Below are 12,667 nucleotides of genomic sequence, written 5' to 3'. Positions count from 1 at the left end.
GGCCCCTGACAACCACTAATCTGTCTTCTGTTTCTATGGATTTTCCTATTTTGGCTATTTCATATAAATGAAATTATGCAATATATAGTGTTTTGTATCACTTCTTTTCCTTTGTATAATGTTCTCAAGGTTCATCCACATTAGAGTATTTATCAGTACTTCCTTTATTTTTTATGACAGAATAATATTCCATTGTATGGATAGGCCACTATCTGTTCCTCTGTTGATGGACACTTAGACTGTTTCCACTTTTTGACTATTGTGAAATAATGCTGCTGTGAACACACATGTATTTATTTGAGCACCTGTTTTCTTTTGGGATAAAGAGTGGAATTTCTGGAGCCTAATGCAATTTTTTTTAAAACTCTAATTTTTAGTATGGGTGAGGGAGGGCTGGGTTAGGAGTTTGCAGATGCAAACTTTTATTATATAGGATGGATAAACGGCGAGATCCTACTATATAGCACAGGGAACTATATTCAATATTCTGTGATGAACCATAATGGAAAAGCTGAATAGCTGAATCACTTAGCTGTACAGCAGAAATGAACACAATATTGCAAATAAATCAATTATACTTCAATTAAATAAATGAAAAATAGTATACTTTTATATAATGCTGAGAGTCCACAAAAAAGCATTGTGCATTGTAGAGAAAGTTGAATCTCTTCAAATGCTTTACATTCTCTTTAGATAGGATTGGTGAAACCATCATCCAGTGATTAAATAGCCCATCCAAAAATAAATAAGTCTAATTGGAAAAACGTATAATTTTTAAAGAAGGAAGTATCCTTTGAATTGAGTTTTGAGTTTTATAAGAAGAAAGATCTTCGAGCGAAGAGTCTGGCTAAGTTGGTGCACGTAGGAGAGAATAGACGGAACAAACCTAAGATTGGAAGTTTTACAGTTTAATTTTTCTGAAGAAAGAGTGCAAGTTACACCCTAGTTGGTGATAAGGGAAAGAAGCACAGATGAAAACATGAACTATGAGCACTCAAGGTGCTGACCTAACAACTAGCTGCCTTTAATTGTGTTTTCAAAACCAATTTTTACATATCCTCTAATAACCACTGACTCATTTACGTTTTGCTTTGTTTTTCTGGCCATGCGGTGCAGCATGTGGAATCTTAATTCTCCCACCCATGCCCCCTGCATTGGGAACTTGGAGACTTAACCACTGGACTGCCAGGGAAATCCTAGACTCACCTACGTTTAATGTTGTGGACTGTATTTCTCCATTCAGAGATACTAGTGTAGATGGAAGATTTGAGTTCTATCTGTGACAAGCAATCTAGCCTCCTGTGGTTCAGTTAAATTTTATTCATAAAGGCTAAGAAACTTTTTAGAGGCAGAGCAATGATTATATTCCCTGTAAAATTTTTGGTATTGTTTAATCTTTTATCTTGAAGTCTCATAGTTTTTATATAAAACTTTCATAATGAATCAGGTACAGTACAAAACTCACTAGATTTTAAATAATGGTTGGAATAAATTAGGTTAAGTTGCTGAAATGCCCAATATCTTTTATTATTTGTTGAGAAATTTATATTTGAAACACTGACATGCACTTTTTAAAAAACATTTTATTTAGCATTGGGGTATAATCAATTAACAATGTTGTGACAGTTTCAGATGCTCAGCAGAGCAACTCAGCCATACATATACCTGTATCCATTCTCCTCTAAATGGTGTTTTAAAGTGGCATTCGTTTTATGTCCTTAGAAGTATCATTTTCCTGTGCACTCTTTCCTTTATAGAAAGAACTCGAGGAATTGATTATGGAACTGAGATTTTCCAAGACATGGCTCTGTGATTTAACCCTCTGGGAACTTACTAAACTTGAGAGAGAAAATAATGTTTGTTGAGTATCTGTTAAGTGTTTTATTTTTCCGAGTTTATTTAAATCCTATAACAACCAGTAAGTGGTGGATCCATGATATGAACCTCAATTTTAATTAACTCCAAAATCAGGCCTCTGTTCATCATGTAATAGGGCATGCTGTTAATGACTATGTCTGTGATGCTAATTAGGTTCCACCTTAGATACTTGTGGCTCACTAGAGAAGTAGGATGAGATACTGAAGATGGCCCTGGGCTCAAGAGGAAGTGGAGCTCTGATCAGTTAGCTCTGATGTTTTCTAGGAAGACAGACAAGAAGGGGTTGGGTGGGTCTTACTTGTGCCACACGTTGGCTGTCCCTAAACTGTGTCATGTTACTTCTCAGAGAAAATTCTGGATGCTTTGTTAGAAGACTATTAATTTCTCTTATAAAATGTATGTCCGGGGGAAGTCCAATGCTGATTCAGAGAAGTATCTTTTGATCCTCCTCCATTTCACTTGTTCTGTCCCTGTTCAACATATGATCTCAATAAACGAACTGCTAGGATTGATGCATTTATTCCTATTTGTGGTGTGTGTTTATTTCAGGCAGAAAAAGCTGATGGATTTGTTAACCTGCCTGATTTCACAGTAGAGAAAGCATCTGAATGCAAGAAAAAGCAGTAAGTTGTCTATCATTTCCCACAAAATAATGGTGCCGAGATAACAGCCTTTTTATAAGCTCCTCAGGTGATATGGTGGTTTAGAAGTTCATGATGATGATATTCAAATGTCTAAAAATTTTTACTTTATGGTTTGGCACACCAAACAGTAATAGAAGCTTTTAACCTCTTGTTTTCTGGAATTTCACTTTGTGAAGCAGATGGTTTTTAAAACCCCATGGAGCCCTGGCAGGGCATGCTGCTAATGACCATGTCCATGATCCAGTGAGAAACGAGCTGCCATCCAGGACTGGCAGGGTGATCAAATGTCAAGAATGTGTCCTTGTAAAGAGAATGGCTAGTTAAATAGGACTCACAAGAGCAGCAGATATGATATGAGACCAGTTTCTTTTTCTTAGTTCATGAAATTGTTAGTAGCATTCTGAAATTGAATTCTCTGAGTTGTCTTAGACTTGGGGATTGCACCCTGATACACTTAAAGTCTAAGAGATTTGATAAGCAATGGGAGCCAGAGTCCCCAACCTCCAGACTCCCAGTCAAGTGCTCTTCCCATAACAGGATCCATCTTCATTTTGTATATGTGTCTTTTTCATCTTTTACTTATTCTTTGTTCTGCTTTTGACATCACTTCCTGTTTTGTTAGAAAAGGGCAGTTCCCTATTGACCTGTGTTTCTAGTAGCAGCAACTGATTATTAAAAAAAAAAAAAAATTAACCTGTTGTGAGCTTTAAGTCTGTGCCATTGTGATGTAGCTGCATCAGAAAGTACCTAGTGATGCATGAGGTTGCGTCGATTCTTATGGTTTTGACCAAACTGGTCACGTATAAAAACTCTGGTCCACACTACAGGACTTCCTGTCTAAATGGTAAAGAGGAAATACTTTGTTATCGTCGATGTTTTTATACTTTTCTTTTAAACTCAAAAATCTGCCTTGTATTTTTTCTTCACCAATAGAGGATAGCTTGGTTAATGTTTTTGATGTGTTGTCACAGTGTAGAAACTTTATACTTAATTATTTTTCTATAAATGCAGTATCTGAATTTAAATATTTTGCTTGTTGGAGTTGATCTGGGTACTTTGAAGTTGCACATCTACCACTTTATATTTTAGTTTATTGTCTCTATAACAAACAGCAATTGAAAATAAAAGAATATGTTCATATGTTTTAAGAACAGACTATTGATTAGTCAAGACTAAGTCCTGGTCTGAAAGTCCTGACGTGATGAATTCACCCTCTGCTCCCTACATATAATAGAGATTAGACAATAGATATTTAATGTAATTAAAAATTCTGCTTTTGTAAATTAACAAAGAAATCAGATGAACTTACCATGTATATATTTGACTGTTTTACTGTTGACTGCACTGTTGACTGTACTAATTTCTAACTTCTCATGTGTCTGTGCTTTTCTCCTTCCAAGCGCTTTTAAGATCAGTCATCCACAGATCAAGACCTTTTATTTTGCTGCTGAGAATGTGCAGGAAATGAACCTGTAAGTAGAGAAAAATCACTCGATATAATCTTTACAGATTATTTTGGTTAAGTGTCTGAATTTTAAGCATATGTGCATTTCGTTTGTTTCTGCTGCTTTACAGCCTAAACTCCTTAGCGGTTATAAAGTCTTTCTGCTTTCTTTCCTAGTATTTGGAAGCATTTTGGAGCACTATACAGATCAAAATGGCTGTTTTAGGAAGAAGTAGTAGGGTTCTTCTAAGGGAAGCACTCAGACACTAGACTGAGAAAGGAAAAGACAGATGACATTGTAAGAAAATGTGGAAGTGAGAATTAGCCTCACAGGGAGAAAAGCCTGCAAGACTTGTGTTACAGGTCCCACAGCTTTCAGAAATCTACATGGAAACTCCCTGCAGGACTTCGTATGTGCTGTGTGATTCATGGTGACTCACGTTTATCATCTCTCCATGTTCCATCCTGAACATTTTGCAGCACGTCTTGTTCAGAGTCCCTCTAATATAAAAATGTATATCACTAACTTCATTTCCTGTTTGCTCAGGTTAAGTGGAATATCCTGGTAGAGCATTGCCTGCCTTGCAACATCCCCTGCTGGTTTATATTACAGTGTGATCCCAGGGGGTCTTATTTGAATGAAACTATATATATTTGAGGTGCTTGTGGCATTGGAGGGCGTTCTGTTTAATTAAGTCCTATTCTCAGAATTGTCAATGTTTCATTGCTTTCAGTTAATTAATTAAAAATATGTGTATGGATTATCTATGATGTACTCCCTTGTAATAGATCCTGGGCATTAAAAATGAAGAATACAGATTTAATATCTCCATTCATAGAGCTTATTGTTTAACCTATTTATATCTTTGTATCTAATTATATCTATTAATTTAGACATAATGACTTTATCCTTTTGCTCTGTGTAATTTCTTTTTTGCCTGTTGCTCAAGAAACTTAAAGGAAAAAAAAACTACTTTTCACTAAGCATGCATGAGCAAGAGTACACACACACATGCACACACACACACACACAGAGCACCTTACTCTGTATCCTCACAGAAGCCCTTTGTCACTAGAATCATTCTCATCTGTTCCCTACATTTACCTTCCCATTACAAACCTTCCAATGAGGGCAGAATGGCTTTTTAGCACAAAGTTAGGAAACCCTGTGTTAGAAATAACAAAGCAAGGTATTGACAATCGAGTCTTCCAAACGAGTCTTTTATTTCCTTGGACAAAGGGAGAAATAGTTTCTATCCTCTTTTGATTTTAGCTTTTCCCTCTGGCTTTCTCAAGCATCTGAGAAAAATAGGAGCAGATACACAAAAGGAGGATGAGATGGTTAGATAGCATCACTGACTCAATGGACATGAGTTTGAGTAAACTCTGAGAGATAGTGCAGAACAGGGAAGCCTGGCGTGCTATAGCCTGGGGTCACAAAAAGTCAGATATGACTTAGAAGACAACACAACAACACAAAAGGAGAAGATGAAAAACTTGACAGTCAAAGTTCTTTTTTCTCTTTTTATCTGCCTTGGTAACTCTAAATCCTATTGATTAGCAAAGTCTCAGTTCAGTTCAGTTCAGTTGCTCAGTTGTGTCCAACTCTTTGTGACCCCATGGACTATAACCCACCAGGCTTCTCTGCCCACGGAATTCTCCAGTCAAGAATACTGAAGTGGGTAGCATTCCCTTCTCCAGTGAATCTTCCTGACTCAAGGATCAAACCCAGGTCTCTTGCATTGCAGTTGGACTCCTTACCTTCTGGGCCACGAGGGAAGCCCTTTTTAAGCTTTACTGGTGGTGAAATAGAGCTGCCCGTCAGCCACCTCTCCCCACCCCTATAGGCTCCTGCCAGTACCTAGCTTCTCCCACGAACTTCCTGTATCTCCAGCTTTCTTCCGTTCTGTATCCTTTCTGTTCATCCCAGGGCTGGTTCTTTCAAAGTAGTTCTGTTCACTCCAACAAGGGGGAGAGTAAGACTGACTTTACCAGGAAAACAATGACACAAAGTCTTTTGTTACCTAGAGAATTTCTCTAGCTACATGGTGAAACACATTTTAAAAGTGTGAGACCCTTACAAGATTATCTGAAACTCCTCTATTTCAGGCAAATTTGCTCTCTCAATCACACATCAGCGTTATTTAGCTCTTGCTCTCCCACTATTCCAGTTTTGCTTACATATCTGGTCTATTCATCTTCCCTTTGAAGTGATCTATCTAATGGGGAATACAGTTATATGAGCATTAGCTACACACTCTGCCTATCTGACTATTAAGTCTAAGCCTTTCACAGTTATCAAAGCCAAAGTCTTCGGGCCTTTCTATGCTGTGAAGATCTGTGTTACTTGAGATTATTTTAGCATTTATCTTTCCAGCTTACAAATAAGATTATAAATTGAAATTTGAGTGTGAGGTGTCCTGGCCCCATATTTTTGAATCTCTCAGTGACCTTTATATACAAAAATTGTCTATCTGGCCACTCATAAGTAAATGGCTCATTTTGTCTATGCCTGAATGTATCATAATTTTTTATTTATAATATCATTATTAAGCTTTATTTGGAGAAGGCAATGGCACCCCACTCTGGTACTCTTGCCTGGAAAACCCCGTGGATGGAGGAGCCTGGTAGACTGCAAACCATGAGTTCGCTATGAGTCAGACACGACTAAGTGACTTCACTTTCACTTTTCACTTTCACACATTGGAGAAGGACAATGGCAACCCACTCCAGTGTTCTTGCCTGAAGAATCCCAGGGACGGGGGAGCCTGGTGGGCTGCTGTCTATGGGGTCGCACAGAGTCGGACACGACTGAAGTGACTTAGCAGCAGCAGCAAGCTTTATTATTCTGAAGATGATTTTTTCTAGTAGCTAACAATGCAGAATCCCTTTGGGATTGCTAGTTAACCTCCTCCTTCTCCCACAAGACTAGGCAGAGGATGTTTAAAGATTTGCTCTTCAGTAGCCACTGAAGAACTTCCTGTCTTACTGATGAGACGTGTTGGAGCCAGGACATAATGCCTCTGGGTATCAGTGAGACGCAGAGGTGCTGGGGAACAAGGGAGTGGTATTTGGAGAGACGGGGCCTGTTTTAGAAGTTCCCCTCCTTAAGAAACTGCCTTTTTGGGTGGTGACGTTTCTCATGAAGGAAAAGGTAATTAAGTTTAAGAAACACTGTGTGTTCTGCAGGGACCCTCAATTTACAAGTGCAGGGGTGAGTAATTAAGGGTAATGTAAAAGTTGGTTTCTAAACAAAGGCTGGTGGTAGCTGCCTTTCTCAGGCAGTATTTGTGGGAAGAATGTTCTCATTTTGTACATCAATTTCTTAACACTTGTACTTCTTCAACGCACACATTCACAGCAAGTTAACATACAACAAACTCCCAGGAAACATCTGTCGTCTTCTTTTATATAAATATAAGTCTTTTTGCATCTATCTATTTAGCTACAAATAGAAAGTTTTCTACTGCCTAGACGTTAAAAAAAAAAAAAAAAGTTCTTAGCAAAGAAGGTACTCTAAGCCTGTAAGTTCTAGAAAGAAAACAAACAAAATTCTGAACAATCACGAGTTTTCCCAGCAAGTAACTGATAGTGTCAATTACAGGGAGAAGAGTTTTGAGTGAGGGCTGAAAGGAATCTTTTCTTTACTGTCAGTATTCTTCCGTTCTGCTCATTTCTGAAAAGGAACTTAGGAATGTCTTTACTTGATTCAGGCATTCTGAATTCATCATTTTTTTTTTGCATTGATATGTTAAAGAATTTTGTCTATTTCATTTTGAGATGCTTTTTTTTGGGGGGGGAGTCAAATGCAATTATAAAATTATGAAATCAGGAATAAACTAGGGATTAGTTAGCCATTAAATTCATTGTGCTTTGCCTGATCAGTTTTTAAAAATGTATTTTTAAGTGTTTAGTTGAGTAATGTGTAAAACACATTCTTGTAAAAAAAAGTCTTGTAATATAGAAGTATGTAAAATGAAAAACCTCCCATCCCCCCAACTTTACTTCCCAATTTAACTTCTCTCCCTAACATTAAGCCACTTTTCACAATAAGACTATATCCTCTCTGATGCTTTGCTTTGCAAATCAAGTCCTGCACACAGTTTTAGAAGCACATTGATGACATGAATACACTACTATGTATAAAGTAGGTAACTATTGAGAACCTACCGTATAGTACGGGGAGCTCTATTCAGTGATCTCTGGTGACCTAAACGGGAAGGAAATACAAAAAAGAGGGGATATGTGTCTGTATAGCTGATTCACTTTGCTATACAGCAGAAACCAACACAACATTGTAAAGCAATTACAATGAAAATTAATTTAAAAAGGAAGCACATTGAATCAGGATAAACACTTTGTTTTGTATTTGCTTTTTTTACTTAACAGTATGTTAGGATTTTTCCAGGTCATGACAAGGCTCCCTCACCCAACCGCAGTCTTTTTATTAGTTTCTTTATAACATGGTACTGATGGAATTGTTACCATACTTCATCCATTTTTCTGTTAATGGACAATTCTATTGTATCCATTTTTTTTTGTCATTGCAAGGCTATCGAATTAATATTCTTCCATATTTCTTATATACATGAAGATGTGTTTTGAAGGATAGATATTTAGAATTAGAATTATTTGGTGAAGGGGAATGAATATATTTTGAATTCAGTTCAGTTCAGTTCAGTCGTTCAGTCGTGTCCGACTCTTTGCAACCCCATGAATCATAGCACGCCAGGCCTTCCTGTCCATCACCAACTTCCAGACTTCACTCAAACTCATGTCCATCGAGTCAGTGATGCCATCCAGCCATCTCATCCTCTGTTGTCCCCTTCTCTTCCTGTCCCCAGTCCCTCCCAGCATCAGGGTCTTTTCCAGTGAGTCAACTCTTCACATGAGGTGGCCAAAGTATTGGAGTTTCAGCTTCAGCATCAGTCCTTCCAATGAACAGCCAGGACTGATCTCCTTTAGGATGGACTGGCAGGATCTCCTTGCAGTCCAAGGAACTCTCAAGAGTCTTCTCCAACACCACAGTTCAAAAGCATCGATTCTTTGGTGCTCAGCTTTCTTCACAGTCCAACTCTCACATCCCTAGATGACCACTGGAAAAACCATAGCCTTGACTGGATGGAGGCAAAGTAATGTCTCTGCTTTTCAATATGCTATCTAGGTTGGTCATAACTTTCCTTCCAAGGAGCGAAGCGTCTTTTAATTTCATGGCTGCAATCACCATCTGCAGTGATTTTGGAGCCTCAAAAAATAAAGTCTGACAGTTTCCACTGTTTCCCCATCTATTTCCCATGAAGTGATGGGACCAGATGCCATGATCTTCATTTTCTGAATGTTGAGCTTTAAGCCAACTTTTTCACTCTCTTCTTTCACTTTCATCAAGAGCCTTTTTAGTTCCTCTTCACTTTCTGCCATAAGGGTGGTGTCATCTGCATATCTGAGGTTATTGATATTTTTCCCGGCAATCTTGATTCCAGCTTGTGCTTCTTCCAGGCCAGCATTTCTCATGATGTACTCTGCATAGAAGTTAAACAAGCAGGGTTACAACATACAACCTTGATGTGCTCCTTTTCCTATTTGGAACCAGTCTGTTGTTCCATGTCCAGTTCTAACTGTTGCTTCCTGACCTGCGTATAGGTTTCTCAAGAGGCAGGTCAGATAGTATCATCCAATTAACTGCTTGATATTGACTGTACCAGTTTTTTAGGGTCAACTCAACAAAGGATGAGACTGTTTATCTTGAAATCTAGAAATTAGCAATATTTAAAAATTTTGCCAATCTCAGGGTGAACAATATTTGCTTGTGCTTGAATATGCATTTTCTAAAATATTATTGAGGCTGAGAATTTTCCCTTATATTTATTAGCCATTTGTAGCTTTTTGTCATTTTCCATTTCTTTGTTTTGTTTATTTTGCAGTTGAGTCTTGATGAATATTTTTCAGTGCCTCTGGCATGATCTTGGCTTGGGTCTTGGTCTAGTTTTAAGTGGCCACTTAGAGACACGTGTTTATCATGATACAAAAGGGGACTTCCCAAATGAGGCTGAAACTCATCTTGCTTCTTATAGAAAGTTCTATTTTATTTGAGGGCTGGGTAAAGATTCCTAATTTGTTGACAATTGCAGATTTGGGAATATGCAGTGTTTATACTTTGGTGAGGGTGTAGCTGGATAGTTTATGACGCATTATTGGACTAGCAAAAATAAAACATCAGATCAGATCAGATCAGTCGCTCAGTCGTGTCCGAAGTGAGTCAATAAGTGCATAGCATTATTATCGTCATTTTGTTGATAGTTGACTTCGGCTACTTATTTTTCAAAAAAAGATTAATATGTATTATGGAATATGTTTTTAAAATAAAGAAAAGTAGAAAGAAATGGGAAATAGGTCATTTAGATTATCACTGTCCCCAAATAATATTTTTCCTTTAAATAGGTTATATCAGTTCAGTTCAGTCGCTCAGGTGTGTCCGACTCTTTGTGACCCCATGAATTGCAGCACGCCAGGCCTCCCTGTCCATCACCAACTCCCAGACTTCACTCAAACTCATGTCCATCGAGTTGGTGATGCCATCCAGCCATCTCATCCTCTGTCGTCCCCTTCTCCTCCTGCCCCCAATCCCTCCCAGCATCAGAGTCTTTTCCAATGAGTCAACTCTTCACATGGGGTGGCCAAAGTATTGGAGTTTCAGCTTTAGCATCAGTCCTTCCAATGAACACCCAGGACTGATCTACTTTAGAATGGACTGGTTGGATCTCCTTGCAGTCCAAATAGGTTATATAGCTAGGAACATATGAAATAGATGCATTTTATGTGTTTTAAAAATTTGTGTATTAAAATAAATTTCTAACTGAACCCTTGGCCTGAAGTCATAAGCCACATTTGCATTCATTCCCTCAGGTTTGTTTAGTTCTATTTTTATTATGGATGTGTAGTTGAAATTCATTGCCAATAATGGTAAGTCAGTGGAAAATGAGACATTGTCAGTTTTACCTTATATAAAATTTTTCAAGAAATTGAAAATTTCCCCAGCTTAGGAATAACTGTGAAACTCTGGCCAGATCTTTTTCCTTATTGATATAAAGATCATGGTTTAAAAATAGATCATCATCACTTTTTGTGAAGTAAGCTTACATTTTAAGAATTAAAGAGAACTTTAAAGGTCAAGTTATGAAATTCATTTTGATGGTTGTGAAAGAATTTCAAATATGCAATTACAAAATGTGTATTTGTTTGTATATTTAGAATATCTAATGTAGTTACCCACTTTAACTAGCTGTATAATGGGCCATCTCATTTCTTATCCTCATTTCGTATCATATTGCTTATGACACGGACCATAGTGTGAAACCAGTGGTCTTAGGTTTCCATAACACATGTTTAGGCTGTTTCTGAAAACATTTATACTGATATAGCACTACGATTAATTTCGTTATAAAGTCTGATACAAGACCTTCCTCTGGGGTCTAGGATAAGGGTGAATAGGTGAGGGACCAATCTCCCTGGTCAAATGTCTATTTTCTATTTGAATTTTAGGTGGTTAAACAAATTGGGATTAGCTGAAATCCATCCTGAATCCACTTCAAAGGATGAAGGTATGTTCTATTTTCAATTTCTGAAACTTTAACAAGCATCTGAGAATAGGGTGAAAATACAAAGTCAAGTTCTATGTAGAGCCTTGTTCTAATGAAACATAGCTTGTTATTTAAAATTATCTGAAAATATGTAGAGACAGACATAATCACACTGGCTCACCAACATGGAATAGAGCCTCCCAGGCTGGCTAAGAATGCTTTTCACACTTCACCCACACATTAGCAGCTGTAGGCTTCATGGAGATCGCAGTCAATTGCCAATGCAAATGTTTTATTGCCCCACTTACTGAATTCTTACTCATCGGTGTGATCTCATCGTGATCTCTAGGCAGATAACTTTCAGCCCACTCTTTCCTCTCTGATATTTTAGTATTTTCACCAGGTGTGTGCCAAGACTAATTACCCTAAGTTTGCACCAGGAGCCTGAATGTCAGACTGGGACAAAGGCCACTTTTTTAGCTCAGTCTATAGCTTTCAGTGTTCAAAAGCTCCAGGAGTCTAATTCTTCTTAATGATGCAGTTGCTCCTTAATATTGAGAAGAAAGATGTCTTTATGTGTCTGGGTCACAGAGCTGACACTATTTCTGAAATGCTCAGACCACATAAAACTCAGGAGTTAGAAGTAGGGAGTTATTTCTTTGGAGAGCAAAATCATAAAATCTTAAATTTAGAAATGGAAAAGTGACAACTTGTTTTAGAATAAAGAAGTAGAATATGATAGTGTGAAATCAGTGTCCTAACCGTCTTCTTGATCCTCTTTTCCATAAAATAAATTCTCATGGTATATTTGCAGTATTTTATAGATTGTGAGCACAAAAATAACTACACAAAACCCTCCTCCTTATCCTGTTATGTAAGGCCTTCTGTGATACGGCATCAAGCAAAATTTCAGCTTTGTTTTCCACGCTGTCCCTTAGGGAACTCGGAAGACTTGGCGCCTGGGACTCACATTACTCTGTGTGCATCATTGGTGGTTTACTTATCCTGCCATTTTCAGCTCATTAAGATTTCTATGCTCAAAGTTAATCACTGCTGATTTTATTCTCCCTTAGTGTATGACTCACAGCTCTTTTGAGGAATTAGTTTTATTTTCCCTGAGCTAT

General features: G+C 37.7%; 1 protein-coding gene across 8 annotated transcripts in view; it reads left to right on the top strand.

The window, feature by feature from the left end:
- Positions 1 to 12,667, top strand: part of IPCEF1 (interaction protein for cytohesin exchange factors 1) — a 167,701-nt gene that overhangs the window by 119,039 nt on the left and 35,995 nt on the right. For all 8 annotated transcript variants that reach the window (XM_070796421.1, XM_070796422.1, XM_070796417.1 and 5 more), the window contains 3 exons: positions 2,428 to 2,501; positions 3,923 to 3,994; positions 11,506 to 11,564. In XM_070796421.1, coding sequence (XP_070652522.1) covers positions 2,428 to 2,501; positions 3,923 to 3,994; positions 11,506 to 11,564 — 205 coding nt within the window. The remainder of the gene's footprint in view (positions 1 to 2,427; positions 2,502 to 3,922; positions 3,995 to 11,505; positions 11,565 to 12,667) is intronic.

The sequence above is a fragment of the Bos indicus genome, chromosome 9 (assembly GCF_029378745.1).
Source record: "Bos indicus isolate NIAB-ARS_2022 breed Sahiwal x Tharparkar chromosome 9, NIAB-ARS_B.indTharparkar_mat_pri_1.0, whole genome shotgun sequence".
Taxonomy (NCBI): domain Eukaryota; kingdom Metazoa; phylum Chordata; class Mammalia; order Artiodactyla; family Bovidae; genus Bos; species Bos indicus.
Note: the sequence above shows the minus strand (reverse complement) of the source record. Positions and strands in the feature narration are given on the sequence as shown.